Source organism: Phodopus roborovskii, unplaced genomic scaffold (assembly GCF_943737965.1).
Source record: "Phodopus roborovskii unplaced genomic scaffold, PHOROB, whole genome shotgun sequence".
Lineage (NCBI taxonomy): Eukaryota > Metazoa > Chordata > Mammalia > Rodentia > Cricetidae > Phodopus > Phodopus roborovskii.
The window spans coordinates 17,711,401-17,731,190 of record NW_026126480.1 but is presented as its reverse complement, the minus strand read 5'-3'; the positions used below and the strand labels follow the sequence as shown (position 1 = coordinate 17,731,190).

The 19,790-nt window shown below is 43.9% G+C and overlaps 1 protein-coding gene across 1 annotated transcript in view; it reads right to left on the bottom strand.

The window, feature by feature from the left end:
- Window positions 1-19,790, bottom strand: part of Ppfibp2 (PPFIA binding protein 2) — a 146,261-nt gene that overhangs the window by 19,218 nt on the left and 107,253 nt on the right. Inside the window, exons 7-14 of the mRNA XM_051192650.1 lie at window positions 17,798-17,890; window positions 10,750-10,861; window positions 8,313-8,374; window positions 7,234-7,309; window positions 5,777-5,880; window positions 3,911-3,978; window positions 3,201-3,258; window positions 2,411-2,452 (exon numbers count right to left, since the gene is read on the bottom strand). Coding sequence (XP_051048607.1) covers window positions 2,411-2,452; window positions 3,201-3,258; window positions 3,911-3,978; window positions 5,777-5,880; window positions 7,234-7,309; window positions 8,313-8,374; window positions 10,750-10,861; window positions 17,798-17,890 — 615 coding nt within the window. The remainder of the gene's footprint in view (window positions 1-2,410; window positions 2,453-3,200; window positions 3,259-3,910; window positions 3,979-5,776; window positions 5,881-7,233; window positions 7,310-8,312; window positions 8,375-10,749; window positions 10,862-17,797; window positions 17,891-19,790) is intronic.

Here is a 19,790-nt window from a genome sequence, read left to right as displayed (position 1 = left end):
AATCACAGCACTTTTGTGATGAGATGTGAGGCAGAGACGGGACCATCTCCCAGACACTAGAAGGTTAGCTAGCCCGCAGTGAGCAGGCAGCAACAGAAACAAGAGTGGCCCTACCTCAATGAAGGGTAAGGTGAAAACCAACTACCTTAAGTTGACCTCTGTTACATGGGCATGCACAGACACAATAAAATAGTTGCTATTGTTTTAAGTTTAGAGAATCAAAGAGCCTGACACCTCCTGTTAAGAAATACAAGATGGGGAAGAACTTTCAATATGGGTTTTTGGTTGTATCACCATATAAGATCCCCCAACATAAGGCCAGGACAGCAGAAAGACCCTGACCATGACCACACAGAGAGTACACTGAAGATCTGAGGTACAAGGATATAATCCCCAACTGGAGGACGAGTGAGGCTCCAGACCTATAAGGAACGGAAGGTAATGGAGTGGGCTCTCTCAGCTCTGCTTCAGCCAAGATGCAAAGCTGAGGGAATGACTCATTGTTGGAGAAAGAAGTGCCATGTCAAGGCAGACAAGAAAGAGACAGGAATACCTGACCCCAGTCCTGTTTCCTGTCTTTAAGAATAACCCAGCAGTGGAGAGCTGAAGAACAGAGCAGAACTTATCACCCAGCTTCTTTAAATCAAAACAAAGGGGTGTGGCAGCATGGAGAGGGCTAAGCTTTGGGTCAGAATGATTCAGGGAAACCCCTTTGTTTTTAACCTCTCAAGCCCTCTGGTCATTTCTAGCAGAGGAATAACAATTCCTCCCTTGAGCTAGTTGAAAATAATATGCACAGAGCCTGGCAAACAGCTTTTAACAGACAAACACAAGCATAGAAAACAACAGGCCAAGTCCGAGCAGGCCAGCAATCAAGAACAGACCCTATATCCAGAAAAGCATACCACAGGCTGCATCTAGGACATCAGGCCTATCTGTCCAAGGGTGCAATTTAAAGCATCCACTGAAGAATGAGTGCTTTTAAGTCTCTTGACCTACATACAGGGAAAGACAATGCCAGCTCTGAAAAGAAAGCATTTACAGAGGGCTGCAGGCACTCAATCCAATAGTGCGGTAATGGAAGAGATTGACTCATTCCACAGGAGAACAAGTCAGGGGTGCAGAAGACATGGCCAGCAGTCAGAATGCAAGGGTGACTGTGACATAAGGAACGCTCCAGCATAAAAAGCTCAGTTTAAGCTCAGACACCACAGTAAGGAGATGCTGTGGGAAAACTACTCTACCTGTGGAATGGTGCTGAGATGAGGTGGTGTGTGTAGAGGGAATTGGTAGTCATGTTTCATAAGATTGTAATTATGATCAAAGGTGTGGGAGAGCTAGTTTAGACCTGGAATGTGTACTCTTTGTAAGCACCCCAGCATCACTCATCTCCCGTGGTAAGCAACTCAATGTCTTAAAGCATGAATGATAAACCAGCTGCATCCCCAAAGAAGTAAGTGGTCACTTACATCTGTTATTTAGAGATAAGTGAATGGCTTCTCTGAAGAGGAATCTGGAAGAGTTAGTGCTGGGTCCCAGAGGCCACAAAACACAAGGGACTGTGTGTCCAAAGCATTAGGATAGAAGGACAGGCAGATATTTGTTCAATAAACTCCATGGCTGGAGGAATGGCTGGCTAACATAGCCCTGACTGCCATAAGTACAGAAGTGAAGAGAAGTTTTTTTACCAAGATGTGAGGATACCGATGAGGTCTTCCTTTCACACAGAGTTAGAAGAGCAGAAATGCCCCCATTCCACCACAGTGGTGTAAAAGTATAAAGAGACTTCTGCAGGCAATGCAGTGAAGCCTTGTGTCTCCTTTGGAAAGAACAGGAGACAGAGGAGCAATGCACAGTACATTCCCCTTACAGTGTTATAGATGGTGGTTGGGTAGGGCTGACACTAATTATAGGAAGCTTCAGTGTATAATGGGTACAGTATACTGGGTACACTCTACTAGCTAGAACTGTAATCATCTGCCTGCCACTGCAGCATTCTAGGAGAAATGGGTTCTAATGGGTCTTTTATAACATAACTTGTTCACTGAGGGCAGACTGAGTGCACACCCGTGTTTTTAACTGTGGCATTTTAGCACAGAAGAGGTATGCTGCCAACATTCTTCCGTGTAGAAGGTTACACCTTCTATAGAGTAACGAAACCTAGACTTCATCAAACATTAGTTTCTCTGAACCTACAAAGCAGAGGTAATCGTGATAAATGAATGATACAGCACAGGTAATGGCAGAGAAAGTGCATTACGCATATGAACTACACACAACATTTCCTTTTTCCTCCTTCCTTCTTAACTCTTACAGCTAATGTACTTTAAGGCTACAAAAGCTGACCTTGTTAAAATATTCTAGCAAACGTTACAAAAAAGATTGGTGATAAAAACATGAATGAATGTACCTTGGGCTCTCCCACCAAGGACAGCTGGTTCCCATCGACACACTATGGAGTGACACAAAGGATTCAAACGTGAGGAGAAAAAGAAAGCTGTGTTAGTCCCAATCAGCAGCTCAGAACCACCTGCCTGTTTACATCTGATGCACTGAGAAGTACATTGCCCCACCCTTCATATCAGAGGATAAACACTCACAGCAGGAAATAGGCCACTGTCTAGCCATTGAACAGATATCCTGGGCAACTGCCAGAAGTCTGACCAATGCAGTGAGAGGCATGTGGCTGGGATTGGCTCCTGTGAACTCCCAACTTCTGTGGATCTCTACCATGTCACTCTGATGGAGATCAGGGGACAGTATGTAGCATGGCTCATCAGAGGGTCCATCAGGACAGAACTTGGTGGTCAGTCAAGGATAAGCTCAAAGCCTTCCATTGTTCCCTCCAACAATGGGCCCAGTCACATGGACAAGTCCATTCTTACACAGGGGGCCACAAAAGCCTTCCTCAGATCTTTTCATAGTATTTTTTTTAAAGCTACCTCTCTAATCTTTTTAGATTATCTCAGGCTTTATTCCTGAAACTACCCTTTACCGACATTCAGAACCCCTGCAGAGATCCCAGGTACACTGGGAGACAAGGCCAGAATTCCATGATCTTCTCTGGCTTGATGTAGCATATGGATCTGACCTAGTCGTTCTTGCTCCCACGTTCCCCAAAACCTGCTGGTTCCCACCCAGCACTATGCTGGGCCTAAAGGAGTAATTCAGTACTTGGCATAGCTTATTAGTGAGCTGACCTTATCTCCAGATTCATGTCTCAAGTCTTCCAGACTACAGGAGAGTTTCTTCTGAGCCCTGGATAAACAGAGAAGGAAGGCATCATAGTGACATGAAAGGAGTCATGTTGTGTCACTCATGCACCAGGCATGTCAGATGTTTACCTAGCTGCCTGCCTTAGGCTTGGAGTAAAGGTCAGAGTAAGTAGGTAACCCACATATAAGCCTGGCCCAACAGTGAGGGGTACAGGTATTATATAACTACTGGGTTTCCCAGAGGAATTCTAGTGTCTACGAAGCCAAGGTGGAGGAAAAATGCTGGTACTGGCTTTGCCTTTCAATCCAAAAGTAATGTGGGCAGGACACAAGCCAGCCAGCCAGCCACAGCTTGAAGCATTGCCTAGGATCCTCCAACTCCCCCCCCCATCCTGGCTCTACCTGCCCTGAGCAGTCAGCTCAGGGCACCCATGTCTTCATAGGGGCTATTCTGACAAGGACATCAAATGCTTAGTAAAGGGACACAGGGGCCACAGAGGAAATGGATGACAGCCAACAAGTACCCTGACTGGTCTTTCCTCAGTGTCAGTGACTCTCAGCCTAAGGGAGATGAATCCCCTCGATAGCCAGGAGGGTTGACACTGCCCAGAATCCCGGGGCTATGCTCATCACACCTGCCCAGTCACCATCTACCTTACGAACCCCAAGAAGAGTAAAACATTCAATTCTCTTACCTGGTCTCCAACGACTTCTGTGGCAAAGGAGGTGGCCCTGGGGTGGGAGAACCACCTTGTGGTGACACCTGGTTCACAAACACAAGAGCAGCAACGAAAGGCAGTTACCATTTGGGAACCAAACATTCCCTTTAATGACTGCTCTGAGAAAAATATTTCTATCCCTAGCTACAGCCATGACAGGTACACTTCTATGGATGTTTTGCTCTTTCAAGAAATCCTCATTGGGGATACAGTAGTAGATCAAGCTCTGAGAGACACTAGGCATATCAAGCCACGGGGGTCAAATCAACCTTTGTCCCCAAGCTCTAGACACTAGACATGAGTCTAAGTAACAGAAGCAGACTCCTAAAACCTGGAGGTTGTCAATGCCTCTGTCCTTCCATAGCTTGTCTCTTACTTTCAGTAGGTCACTACCCCATACAACCTACAACACCCACTTCTGGCTTACATGAGACAGAGTCAAATTCTGTGACTCTCATTGAGAGGACTCTAGTGACACAGTCACTCAGCAGGTGTCCACACCATCTGTTGCCTGTCAGTCCTATAGGAGGTATGAAGCATAGCCCACGCTAGGAAGCAGATTAATAATCAACGATAAAGAAACTATGCCACCTACAGTGGCACAGACACCAATGACATAACATGGGAAGTGGAGGGAGAAACTTCCCTCTCCATGGGTAAACTGTGACATGGCTTCAGAGAGGAGAGCACTGAGGCTGGAGAAGTGAGAAGGGGTTCATTAGCAGGTAAGAAAGAAGAAAACATCACGTAAGGGTGAGCCTGAGCCAATGAGGATGGCAGAACACAGTTCAATCTTCACTCATGTACTGACTACAGAACCTGTCTCCCCTTTCTGACTTTCTCTAGAAAAATCTCTAACATCATAGTATTGGGATTAAAAACCGGAGCTTACTGGTCAGACAGATCCGAATTGAAGCCATCTGCTATCTACCTACAGATTTACTTAGAGAATATTACTCATCCTTTCTGAAACTCTGTAGTAAAGTATTGTAGTAAAATAAGAGCCCATACAGGGTGTCATGAGAACTGAGCCATGCACACTGCTAGTGTCAGTGACCAGGAGACAAACTGAGCAAGTTCTGATTACTGCTCAGTCATAACCAGCAGCAATATAATATACATTCATTGAATCAATAATGGAGGGGGGGCGCTCACTGGATGACTTTTGGTTCTTCCTTAAAGCTGGACTGTTAGACGATCATTTTCACTTTGATATTTCTAGAGTCTTTTGACCCTGGTGTAGCCTCCACTCCCATCAAGGCCTCCATCTATAAACTTGTTTATCTGTGTTTAACCAAGTTCTAGGGAGTGATACAGTAGGACCAGATTTTAAAGCAAAAAGAAAAAAAACACACATGCCAGTTAGAGGAACTGACAGAGGCGTGTGAGAGGTAGAAATTGCTGTGGATGATGCCTGTGTCTCTCTACACTGTCAAGATGGACTCACTCATTCATCAAATATGTTGAAGTCTACTGGGAATAAGTCATGACTACAGACTCTGGAGGATCCTTGATAAGTAAAAAACAAAAAAACAAAACACTACCCTTGTCCTGTGATACATGCCAGAGAGGAAAGATAAACAGAAAGCCAACTAAAGAGGAAAATCCCTGCCCTTCAGAGTTCCAGTGGCCTCCATGCTGCCCCTAGCTAGAGCTCAGGCCTGAGCCTGGGTTCTTGTTCACTAAACCTTCTTGCCAAAGCTTGAGGACCCATTCCCTGGACTGAACTATTCATAAGTTAAGATGCATACTGGACAGGTGCCTGCCAGATGTCTCTCTAGTTTAAGGCAAGCTGCCAACGATAACTGAATCCCACACTTTGGGAAGAATTCGCTGAGGTACCTCTTGTTTCAATACTTCCTCGGGACTTTTATTTGTGGTGTTCCATTTTCTGGAGCTTCCCTCCATTTCATCTTCATTGATTGATAGGGTTCTCTCTGAAGGCCCTGGAAATAGTAAAGCAATGACAGTAAATCACTATTGTGAGACTTGCTTAGAAACTCTTAACCACAAAACCCTCAAGGTGTTTGTTCTTCATTAACAAATACTGAGGAGGATTGCTTTAACTTGGGGGGGGGGGTTGACTCATCCTGTCTCAAAAACAAAAAGATTAAGACAAAAGTAAAGTGTTATGGTTTGAATATGGGATGTCCCTGTTTGGTTCTCAGTTGGCACTGCTATTTGGGGAGGCTGGGAGGCCTTTCAGAGGTGGTGGCTCATTGGAGGATATGGGCTAGTGGGCTGAGTGGTGCTCCTTGAGGGTTATTGTTCAGCCCATTTCTGTCCAGTCTTTCCACTTCCTGGTCAACCAGAATATGAGGAATCCCTATATACTCCTGTTGCCATGGCACACTGTGTCTTCAAACTGTGAGCCAAATAAATTCTTCCTTGCTTACCATGCATCTTGTTGGGTTAAAAAAGAGACATTAATAGTGTTATTGGGAAAATTCTTTAGGACATCCAATGAAGGGCTGCCACAATGGTCACTTTAAGGTCCATGTTCATCCCTGGAATACAGGTAAGCCACTTCTCACTTCCAACTTTGCTTCTTGGCCAAGGGCAATCAGGTCCCATAAGGCATTTGTCCCAAGATCACAAAGAATTAGAGAAAAGAGAGAAACGAGGCTGAGACGTTTATGTGGAGCCTGGAAGATTCCTTAAACAGGAACTAGTCAGCTCCTATCCCAGCAGAGACAAGGTTTGTTTCCAAACACAGTAAGTAGCTCAGTGGGAATCAGATATCCTTCAAACAACCCTTCTGTATGAAGTAACTGCTCCTGTATTGGCTCTGCAATGAGAGCCAATTCCAAAGCATGAGCCACATGTGCATCACTGTTTAACGAATAAACACACTGCTTGTGTGCTGCACTGGTCTGGGTAGTAAACACAAAATACAAGACTTTTCTATGGCAACCTAAGTACCTGGAGACTCATGGAAGTCCCCAAGTTATCTTCTGTATCTCTAGGGCACTTCAGATGCTGTAAGAAACATACAAGCCCTGAAGCCCACGAAGGCTCTGATCCATTTTGACTCCTGCCATGGCTTCTTAGGCAGATCCCAAGAAAAAAGACTGGAGACCCTCTCATGCGGCGGACTACCAAGAGCTAAAACTGAGTGCTGTGTTTTCTTGGGCAGTCCCTAGAAGTTTCATTTGATGAAATTTCCAGGAATCACCACCTACACCATCCAAGAATCTACATGCAAATCCACTCTCCAATACATCTCCAATCAGGGGACAAAGGAATTTCTCCTGAGATGATATAACTTTTGGGGAAAATGGGGTCCCTCCTCCTCTTACCCTGAGTTGCCATCACAATCTCCTTCACCCTTAGGTATTTGTTCAACAGCCCTGTAAGCTCCTCTATCCGACGGTCCTGCCATGGCATAAGAGCAGATCAAGATTAACACCACCACCGATTCCTAGTTAGCTTCATTTAGAACACAATGAAAAAAATCCCATAAGACCTCTAAGGATCTCCAAAAGAAAACATCAGGGTCCAGCTGGCCCTAGTGACTGCCTCACCAGCATCTATAGATACTCATAGCACTATCTGAAGGTGTGGGTCAGCAGTCACTGACGTGCCCTTGAAGAGACCTACATGGTGGCAGAGGTATAACTCCCTGCCTCCTTCGCTCCTAAAACAGCCTGGATGAAGAATGTCCCTAATTCCTGTGTCACCTTCTGGAGTTACACACATAAGGCATATCCCAGTCTCCTCACTAGTCCCTTGGTAGTCTGAAGTACTTTACACAACAGAGTGTATTTCAAAGGAGGATCATTTCTTTCAAGGCTACAGTCTGGGGACTTAGGTCACACAGATCCTGGAATATGTTTGTAGCTCTGCTATCCACTAAGTCACCTGACCCTGTGCAAAATTATCCAAGAATTTTGAGTCTCTTTCTTCAGCTAAGAATGTGGGGTTATGATTCCCAGAGACACTGTTTACTAGCTAAGTGCTTTTCAATGTAAGGAGGTGGTTATTTTGTGATTATGCAGGAATCAGACATGAAGAATAAAAGGTAGCAGGATAAACTGAGGCATAAGTATCTCTATGATAGTTCTACTGTCAGGAGTAACTTGCACACACAGGAGCTTTTGCTGAGTTGTATTAAGAGTTCTGACGTTATTATTTTTTTTTTCCAGCACACCACCATGAACAGGCAGGGCTCTAAGCTGCCTTTGGGAGACTGAGTTTAGGTAAAGTTCTCAGGCACATAAACAAGAACTAAAGCTGAATCTCCAGAGAAAAGCTGTTATCTTAACATACGCTGTCAATGACAGTATGCCACTGTCCAGTAGAGCAGAGACCAGAAGGGACCAAACAGAGTTAGAGGTGCCTGCACAGGAAAGGACAGGGTATCACAGTGACATCTCACCTTATCTTCATTGGCAACCAGTAGTGTTTCCATCCCCATTTTCAGACGGTGGATTTCTTGGTCTGAAAGAATTGATGCACAGAAGGAATTATTTGTACAAATGCTGACAGCTATTGCCATATGCTGATAGCCCTCAAGGTCAAACATAAAGATTGACAAGTGAGTGTGGTTCCTTTTTATTTGCTGAAAGAACCTGGGATGGTGTCTGGCACAGTGGGTCTTATTAGACATTTGTTGAATTCATTTGTGAATAACCTAGTGTTCTTTCTAGAGAGGCAACACAGAGAGGAATCGAAAAAACCTTTCACAAATAGCACCTCCTAAGGACATAAATATTCGTATTCTCTGTACTCATATGCCGAGGCCCCTGACTAGTTTAGGAGAAACCCATGCAGTTAGACAAGCTAGAAACAAAGAAATTTTTATAAAAGAAAATCCTAAACAATTTATGGATAATAAATGGACACTGGGTATTATACAAAGGTTTGTTAGTTGGTTATATTTAAAATTAAAATCTGACTGAAGAAATGTTTATACATGGGAATGGAGTTATAGGCCTATAATCATAACTATTCGTGGGTAAGGTAGAAGACCTAAGGTCTGAGCCTTGCCTGGGAAACTTATGAAGACCCTATCTCAAAATAAAAGGTTTATTTTTCCTTAGGAAAAAGAAGTAGAGATACGGTCTAATGGCAGAGTAATGTCTTCTATGCACAAGGCCTTGGGCTCAGTCCAAAACCAAAAGGAAAGAATTAAGGGAAAGGGGCAGCAGGATGGCTCCATGAGTAAATAGAGTTGCCACTGAGCCTGACAAAAGAAAAGAAAAAAATGGCTTTCTCCAAGTTTAGACTCAGTGGGGACATGCCTGACTTCTTCCAAACATGTCTGAAGAGTGAGACCACAGGTCAATGCCTGAAGGAGGAAGAGGCCATTTTCAAGATTCTTAGAGGGTTTAGAATTGGCATGGACCTGGATAGTCTAGGAAAAATACTTGTGCTTAATCTTAAAATGAGATAAGCATCAGGAAGAGATGTTTTATATAAGAACAGTATAAGAGACAAGGGATCCCAAGTACAGATATCCTGTTACCTCTGAGAAATAGCATCAGGGCATGTGTGGACTTCATGTGAAGAGTTACCAGAGTTCATTCCTAGAGCCAGTGGAGTCTCAGCATGATGGTGAAAGGGTAATTTCAGATAATGACTGTTAAAGCTGGATTCACTAGTCAGAACCCAACCTAGCTGAATATAAATGACAGTCTAAGAAGGGGAAGATTCCTGAAAAAGGATGGGAAGGGATAAGCCTGATGGTCACCAAAGTTCTTTTTCAAGCTCAGTTACTAGTACAAGACTACAAAATGTTCTCATTCCAGCTGGAGATCCAAGTCAGGCAATGCTGAGGCCAAGGTAAGGCTAGACTGTGGCTGTAACCCATAGGACTGACATTGCTCAACATCCAAGTGGCTAGTAGAAGAGCTGGCATATGTGTGATCTTTCTGTATCCTTGGAGAACTGCCACAAGCATACTATGTATGTTAAGGAGAATCTTTGAGAGTTTTTAATTAACAAGACTTGAACTTCTCAGGGAATATCCAGTATCATTTCACTTATTCAATGACTCAGTCTTAGGGTGGGCCAAATATTTTGCTAGACTCTGAAGTGTTTTTAAAAATAGATAAAAATCCTTGTCTTAAGACCTCCCAAAATACAGCACTGCTAAATTATACTATGAGCTATGTTGGGAACAAGAGGCTGCTAAGTTCAAGAGTAACAGAACAGGAGTCACCAACTTGAGGTTGGGTAGCCAGGAAAAGCTTCCTTGGACATTTAAGTAGAGCTCCAAGGATGACAAGGAATTGACTTTCTTTTGTAACCTTGGGGCCTTGTACAAATGTCAGGTGGATGAACTGCTAAGCCTCCTCTTTGGTGGTAACATCGAAGCAAGGCCTTTCAATCCCATGAAGTCAGGTGGTTTTAGGGTAAAAAGCTCCAGAGGGCTGCACAGAGCTTAAGTCAACATTGTGAGAAAAGCCTTCACAGATGAGTGTTCTAGATAAGGGAGGAGCATGACAATATCACAAAAGAACTCTGCTTCACAGGCAAGCAGCATGTACACATAAACACACGCTTATACACATTTATGAATGTGTGTATACATAGCACACCCACATATGCAAGCACACATAGTTGTCCACATATCATGTACACTTATATAAGAGTGGACTTCAGAGCCTGGTGGTGGTGGTACACAACTTTAATCCCAGCACTTGGGAGCCAGAGGCAGGCAAATCTCTGAGTTCAGGGTCAGCCTGGTCTACAAAGCGACATAGAGAAACCCTGTCTCAAAACAAACAAACAAACAAAACAAAATAAACAAAGAAACAAAGAGTGGGCTCAGGGCCTATGATAATGTGTTCCATCACAGTCAACTTAGTTACCTCGCTCGGAATGGTCACCGTGGACAGCTGCACTCCGGGATAGTTGGCTTTGAAGACGCTCAATTTCTGCATCTTTTAGGGCCACCTGTTCCTGCAGCTGGGCTACCTCAGCCTGAAGAAGCAACAAAGAGTCCCTTACAGGTCAGAGAGAATTCTAGCTCATTAAAAAGCACCTCATGTCATAACACAGAGCCCATTGGGCACCAAGAGACAGAAGGAGTAAAGGACCCTCCCCACCTGTAGAAGCCTGCAGAACAATCCCTCACCTACACACCATCACCTTGCTCTGTCTCCTCATTCCCGTATCTGATCAAGTGCTTTCTCTTCCCTGCTCTGTAAAACTGAGGCCAGGAGAGCTGGGATTACATACATTGGTAAGGCTCTGTCCCTGCTGCACAGCTGGACCAGTGATTTTTCATGTACTCTTTCCTCTCCCAAGATACACATACTCTTCAGATAAGCCATTCTAACAATCATATGTAACTCCATCTTTCCACCAACACTTGGAAATAGAGAGGAAGTAAAATCACTACTACTGATTTTGAGGTGTGTCAATAGTACCCTCCTTAGATACTCTGCTTTTGTGTAGTCAATGCTTTTGCCCAACCTCCAGGCAGAGTTGCATGTGTGCTTGTATGCATACATACACGTTTTAGAGTGTGTTTAGTATGTGTATTTTTTTTAAGGGAAAACACATAAGCATACTGGCATTAGCACTGGGCAGTTCCCACACTTCCACTATGTCACAGGTCACAATTCAACACACAGCACTATGCATGGTTATTCATGTTTTACAGACTCTTTAGAAAATCAGAGCTCTTCCTGTCTCACTCCAAGAGGCTCATTGGAGCCAAACAAAACTAGACTCTCTCATGTCCCAGCTGGCTGACCTTAGACAAGTGATTGCACCTTTCCGAGTCCTAGCTCAATAGTTCCCAGTTCATGGCCTGTGGGAAGACTACATAATATAACTTCTGAGTGATTAGGTCTAATACTTATCACATATTAAAGGCCCAATAAATGCTGCAATTTTAGTAACAGTTCTTTTCCATCCTGTTACTTCCCTTAGGAAAAAATTACATTCTAAACAGCAGACCAAGAAAGGGGTTAGAACTGAGCTCTGATCAGTAGAACACACTGCTTGCCACGTAGGAAGCTATTCATATTCCAGCTCTGGTTGTCAGAGTATGACATGTGATCCAAGTCAGTAGTCATTGGAGAACAGCAAAGAATCAAATGAGCAATGATCCTATTGGTGCTCTTTTGCCTGCCAGGCCTTGATCAGTGTTATCAGACTGCGTACCCTGCAGTCACTATTCTCACTGCTTACAAATTTCATGTAGTTCCTTAATAACCCATGGGAGAATGCAACATTCCTGAAAATACTGGGAGAAAGCAGGAGCTTTCATGATTTCATGTGAAATCAGCCAATGACTGTTCAGGCAAGGATGCTATCTTAGTTACTGTTCTATTGCTATGAAGAGACACCATGACCAAAACAACTCTTAAGAAAGAAACATTTAATTAAGGCTTGTTTACAGGTTCAGAAAGTTAATACATTATCATCATGGCAGGAAACAGTCAGGCATGGCGCTGAGCAGTAGCTAAGAGCTTTATATCGTGATCTGGAGGCAGCAGGCAGAGCAAGAAAGAGATCTGGCCTCAATGGGCTCTTGAAAACTTAAAGCCCATTCATGCCCAATGACACAACTTCTCCAGTAAGGCCACAACTCCTGATTCTTCCCTAAACAGTCAGCCAACTAGGAACTAGACATTCAAATATAAGAGCTATGGGGACCATTCCCATTCAAATCACAAGAGATGCCACCTGAGACCACGTGATCCAATGTAGAATGCCACCCACCCAGCCTGCCTGCTCCAGTGGCACTTCACAGACCTCACTCTCCATGCTTCATCACAGGACATCATCATCCAGTCTGCTACTCCAGTGCAGTTTCACACATTCACCTAGTCTGCTCTGATGCAGAACTCCACCCTCCTAGCCTGCTGCTCCAATAGAGAGCTCCAGACCTTCCAGGCTGCATGTTAGTAGGTTAATAGTATGAATGAAGGCCACTCTTATGAGACCTAGTATTCCTCAACCCTTCTCAATGGTTCTGAATAAACCTTCCCTTACACCCTCTAAATGGGATAGAGATATAAAAGAAAGACAGGAGATGAAAGAAAGGTCAGATTTCCTTCCTGCAAAGCTCACTATGGAGCCCCATCCCTCCAATCTGGGCCCTAGCCAGAATCAAAAGATCCAAGCCTGAGTACTCCATCCAGCTTACTGAGATGGGCAGCCACAGACCACACATCATTTGGGCTTCACGTGTCCATTGACTTATGGATAATGGTGTCAACAGTTTCTGACAACTGCAGCCTTAGGATTCTTAACCCAAATGCATTGCATTTCCACAAAAGTCAGGATATTCTTTGGAGATAATCTCTCAATTTTTCTTGCACGGCTCCTTGCCTGTGGTTCTTTACTATGGACAGAACAGCCTGTTAGGAATCCAATACTGATGCTTATCTTCTGGCCTCATGGACAGAATTCGGTGAAGTGGGCCTCCTGAGACAGAGTGCAGCACCTGGCACTTAGGGGTCTCTTCTCAGAGGCTGGCTTCTGTATGAGGCCACAGACATACTACAGATCCTGTCTTAGTTACTTTCTATTTCTGTGATAAGACACCATGACCAAGGCAACTTATAGAAGAATTTATTTGGAGACTTAACAGTTTCAGAAGCTGACTCTGAAGGGACACAAGCCCACTAGAGTATGTGGCTCTGGCAGGCCTTGCCCTTTTCCCCCATTCCCTCTGCCTTGCTAAAAACCTTTAGATTACATTCCTAAAGCTAGCCACCAAAGTCCATTCCCTTATTTGGCTGCTTCTTCCTCCTGAGGATGACTACCAAAGTCCAGCAATCAGAAGCCTCTTTGGCTCACCTAATTAACATGTCCAATTAAAATTAAACACCTCATCACAACACAGCATTTGCCTGTTTTTGCCACATCTGTCTCCTCTCTATCCAGAGTCAGTTCTTTCTCCCTCTGGAACAAATTTGCCTGCCCCTTTCCATTGTCCTCTCTTCCCCTTCTCCATTGTCCCCTATCTCCTTTACCATAGTACTCTAGTCCATTCTAACACAGACCTTCCCTTTTTCTCTTCTTAGGAATTACACCTGCAAGGCCATATGCTGCTGTTTTTCTGCTTGAGTCAGAAAGCAGCCACTTAGTTTTTCTTCCCTACCTACTAAAGGATCTCTCTGTGAGAACAGGTGCTCAGGTGTGGTTTGTCTGGAAAGTGGAGGGGAGCACCCACTGTGCAGGAGTCCTCTTCAGACTCCATTACCATGATAGAAAAGAGCATGGTAGCAGACAGGCAGCCATGGCATTGAAGCAGTGGCTGGGAGCTTCTATCACATCCCTAAGAATGAGGCAAAGAGAGCTAACTAGGAGTGGCATGGGCTTTGGGAAGCTTAAAACCCACCACACCCCCAGTAACACATCTCTTTCAACAAGGCCACACCTTCTGATCCTTCCCAAACAATTCCACCAGCTGGGGACCAAGTATTGAACATATAAGCCTATGCCACAGACCCCCACAGACCAAGTGACCTGCCTCAATCTTTACTCTAGATCAGCAACAAAACATGTAAAAAACACAGGTTATCTGTTATCCTTAGAAGGTTACCTGACCCACAGGTAAATGGGAAGTCTTAATGAGAACCATGAAAGTTATCTCAGCCATAAAAACCAGCACTCTGTTGCCAGAGGTCCAAAACAGTCAGCAGCTGGGCAGTGAAGCAGAGATGGGTGCTCTGGATTCCTTCAGGGCAGGAAAAGATATTCTACATTCATACAGGGCTATGTTTTACTAAACTCAAGGGACAAACTCTGCTTGCTGCACTGGAGATGAGTTACCTTTAGGGGTTGAGGAAGCTTATGGAGAAAACTGAACAGCTTACAAACACAGGGAAGATTTCAGGTGTCACTGGGGGTGGGGTGGTTAAGGTTCCCTCCCACTGCAGGAAAAGGACCCAGGCCTGAACCTCACTCTGGCCACTTGAAGTCTTGTGGTCTTTATCAAGAAATCAGCATCATATACACCCAGTGCATTATTTTCTGACTTAACAGAGGCAAGTGTACAAAGGGGTGGATGCTGGCAGGAGGTGCTCCACACCTGGTAATCATTAAAGACTCCTCAGCCGGCATCTCACAGGTCCACATGCCAAGGCAGAGAGCTTGTGTGAATTAAAATGAAAGAAGTTCTTTGGTTTTATAACAAAGGGTGGTGTGTGCAACTTCAAAGGTTTCACTGTGGCTGGACTTGCAGGAGCGAGTGCCCCAGTGGAAAGTTTTGAGCTTCTGGAAAAACAAGACTTCTAGAATTGGTGGCACCAAAGCACAGCACACAGAAGGCTGTCTGTGCTCAGACAAAAGCCGGTCGCCAGGTGAGGCCTGACTGGCAGTGAGTGTGGGAGACTTACTCAATCTCTTCAGGCCTCCATTTTATCATCTGTGAAATGGTTAAGTGTTTTTTGTTTTTTAACATTGGTATATGAGAACATGACTATATATACAAAACTAACACTGTATTCAGCATTTTTTCTTTTATTAACTTAAATCATACTTTTTTTAATGGAAAAAAAGCATAATATGCATTATAAGTTGTTAGCACCAGAAACTGAGGAAGAAATAGAGAGAGGGAGAGAAATGAGATGGGGAGAAAAAAGAGGAAAAAAGAAGAAAGGAAATATTAACAATGGTCATAGTGCCTTAGTGATTTGGGTAGTTTTTCTTTCTTTTAAAAATAGTTTTAATGTTATTTTGTGTACAGATGTTATGCCTGCATTGTGTATTTATGTCCACACGCAGACAGTGATAGAAGAAGCCAGAAAAGGGTTTTATATCCCCTAGAACTAAAGTTACAGATGGTAAGAGCCACTATGTGTGTTCTGATTATTGAATCTGATTATTCTGGAAGAGCAGCTGGTGCTCTTTAACTGATGAGCCATCTCTCCAGTCATTTTTACTTTTAAGACAAGGTCTAATTATGTAGCTCTTGTTGGCCTGGAACTTACTATGTAGAACAAAATGGTCTCAAATTCACAGAGATCTGTCTGCCTCTGCCTCGTGAGTGCTGGGATTAAAAGTATATATCACCACACACAGCCCTCCTTTAATTTCTATTTTATGGTCTGAAATTTTTTACAGTGACTATTATTTTTTAATAATTAACAATTAAATTTGGAAAAAACAATGATACAAACAAACTCACAATAATTCTAATCAAAAATGTATGTGTGTGTGTGTGTGCGTGCGCGCACATGTGTGCAAGAGAGAATACATGTGCATGTGTTTGTGTGTAGACTAAAGGAAAAGTTGGGTTGTTCCTCAGGAGACTTCCACATTCTTCTTTGAAATATAGTAACCCACTGAGACCTAGTGTTCACCACTTAGACTAGTGTGGCTAACCAGTGATGCCCAGGGATCTACCTGCCTCCACAACCTCAGTGATGGGTTCACAGTAATGAGAGTCACCACACCTGACATTTAGCATGGCTTGACAAGCATTTTACTTACCAAACTGAACCATCTTCTCAGCCCTCAAAAGCACTGATTTTTATATTTGAACACAAACTGAACACTGAAATGCCCACATGCATCACCAGGGTGTCCTGTGGATGGTTCTAAAGGACACAGGGAAAAGAGGTGTATTTTCTCTTCAGAGGCAGCAGCCCAGGCTTCCTCTGGCAGAAACTCTGTCTAGGGTGGTTAAAGAGTTTCCCTCCTCCTCCTCATGCCCAAATGAAACCCCGTTTTATTGAATCACACTCTCCATCCCTCCCCAGAGGGCACAGTACAATAATTCAGGCATACAATGTGTTGTGAGTACATCAGGGGATATGAAGAGCTGTCTATTCCAACACTCATTTCTGTGTATTGGGAGTTTTTATGTTCTTCTATTCATTTTGAAATGTATTATATATTTTTCAAAGACCAGATTCTTAGGCTGGCAAGATGGCTCAGCTGTTAAATGCTCTTGCCACCTAAACTTAACAACCCAAGAGTGCTTACTCCCCAAGTCATCCTGACCTCCATAGGTAGCTTAACCACATGTATGCTCACTCTCTTTTCTGCCCCCCACACTAAAAATAGCATAATTATGTTTTAATGTGATGTTTCCTAATGTTCACTTGACAACTCATTTGACATTTAAAATATATACAAGACAAAAATAATTAAATCACTTTTTTGTGTGTTTGTTTTTGTTGTTGCTGTTCTTTCCTGAAACAGGAACATGCTATATAAGCCAAGCTGGACTGGAACCCACTATGTAGTCCAAGACAGCCTCAAACTCCAAGTGATCCTCCTGATTCCCAAGTGCTAGGATGACAACTACCCCACCATACCCAGTTAATCCACTACAGTGCAAAGAAGAAGAACTAAACAAGAAAGAGAAAAAAATATCTCACTAAAGGATTTATTCTTGGTGTCCGTTACACAACCAACTCCCCATTTCAGTAAAAATGCTTTGACTGAAAAATTCAATGGAAGACTTTTATCATTTTAGAAATGCATTCATTTCTAAAACTAAACAATGATTATTATTTTTAATGTTTTTAGAAAACTGACTATAATAGGGCGGATGAGTTTAAGATGGATGTCCCCAACAAAACACTGATGTTCACCTCCCCTCGTTGTGTTTAAGATGTGTCACCTTCTGCTGTCATTATCTGACAGCCCACTAACTCACTCACCTAGGAACCTTCTTGGTTAAGTTAACAAGGGGAACTAGGAGGCTGCCCAAGGCATAAGACATGGCTGGGGTACCTCAGCAGCCCTCACTTCAGCTTCCCAGGATTTCTCTCATGAGGAGCAGCCCTTCCCCCACATCAGACCTGTCTGCCACAGTCTGGGCACTATGGTGTGGGGAGGGTTTGCATTTCCACACATTTTGCTGTAGGGAACCCTGAGAGTGAACCCCCTCCCAGCAGAGCCCCCAGCTCCTCCCCCCACCAGGTGCCTCATACTGCCTTTTACCTTAGTGGCCTTCAGCTCCCACTCATACTGGTTCCGCTCATTCTCTAGCTCTTCCACTTTGATTTTGAGGTGCTTGAGCTCTTGCAGTAACTCCTAGAGGGAAGAGGGAGAATGAAAGAGCTGTAACAGATAAAGTCTCCAAACTGGATAAGCTGCATGCAGAGAAAGTTGGGGGCAGTAGCAGACTCCAGGACTGCAGCTTGGAACTTTAAACATGATCTGTGATCCAGAAAAGGCCATGTGGTCATTTAAAATTGAAGGCCAGGGAGTTCCAAGTGTAAGAGAGAAAAAACTGCCACGTGTATGTGTGTGTACATGTGCACTTGTGTGTTTATAAATGTTAGGTCAGAGTACAACCTTGGGTGTATTCCCCCCCTTTTTAGAACAGGTCTCTTGCGGGCTATCAGCAGGCCCCAGGAATCCACCTGTCTCTACTCCCCAGTGCCAGGACTGCATGCATATTTTTGTGTGTGTGTGTGTGTGTGTGTCTGTGTGTGTGTTTAAATGAGTGTTATGGGGATGCAACTCAGATTTTCATGCTCATCACTTTACCAACTGAGCTATCATCCTAGTCTAAAACTCACAATTACCCTCTAGTTCTTATGTTCTGCCGTGACTTTCTCTGACACCTGAACCCCAATGCCCAGCTCATGCATAGGGGTGTCACAAGCAGACAGGACACACTTGTGTGTGGAAGGAGCACAGATGCTGAACGGAGGCAAATTTCCTGGTGGTGCAGAGGGATAAACAGAACACAAGGAACATCTCTCCACACTGAGGGTGGGGAACCCACAGAAGAGAAGGGGCAATCCTCTGAGGCAGTACAGTCAGTAAGATTCAGAAAATAAATGTTAAGTTCCAAATACAGATGGCAGTGTGAGTGTCCCATTCAGACCAGGAGGTTAAGCAAGAGAAATAGAGAAGGCATGCTGAATGGTGGTGAGACAGAAGGCAGACCCTGAAACAGCCCCTTGTGGTGGAGCAGAGATTAGATTATCGTTTACTGGAGATGAGACCTCAGAGCTAAGGGTCAGGCTCTACAGATGAGGGTTCCCTTAGTGATGCTGTGTGGACAGGAAGTCAGTGAAGCTTCCTCACTGGGAAGGGATGCTTAAACAACTTACATACATATGTTTGTAGAAGTAGTCAGTGGGACAGGAATTCAAGCTCATATCTAGACCCCTGGTTGAAAACTTCCTCAATAAAGGGGGCAACACTCAGCAGTGCTATCTTTGTTGGTTTATTCTGTTCTTTTGAGAGAGGATCTCATAGCCTAGGTTGGCCTGTAACTCATTACATAGCACAGATTGGCCTCAAATTTGCAATCCTGCTTTTACCTTCCAAACAGTGAAGATTATAACATGTACTACCACCAATACTGTCTTGAACCAAAATTCACTTAATGGACAATCATTTCAGGTAGCAACTATTTCCTATGAGAAGAACTGGCATAAAGGTCATTAACTCCACTTGGGTCCTAGCTTTATCCATGTCATATCCAAGAATATTATAATGTTTCATTTCCTTCCCAACATATCACCATGATTCTGGTCTAGCAATGAGTGCTGGTAGCTTGAGTATCTTCTATTGATTTATCCTTTGTGACCTTGGCCCTGTGGAAAACACTGACTGCTAAATATCCAGAGGAACAATGGCATTAGCCCACCAATCTCATCATGGCACTCCCCTGCTTCTCAAAGCTTCTAAACTTTAACTCACAACCAGCCTATCCCATCCCAGGTAAACTCTAACATGTCACACTGGAGAAGTTTCAACTTCTCTATTCACACAACATTCTCTTTCTAACTGCGCACCACATAAACTCTTGCCTATCCTTCACCCTCCCCAGGCAAAGCTACCCAGACATCAGACCCTTTTGCAGGACTCTGGTGTTTCTCACAGATCCCGTATAAGGTTTATCTGTAAGGCTAGTTCTGTTCTCGTCTGTGAAGTCTGGGGTATCTTTGTGGACCTCTTACCCAGCAGGTCCTGG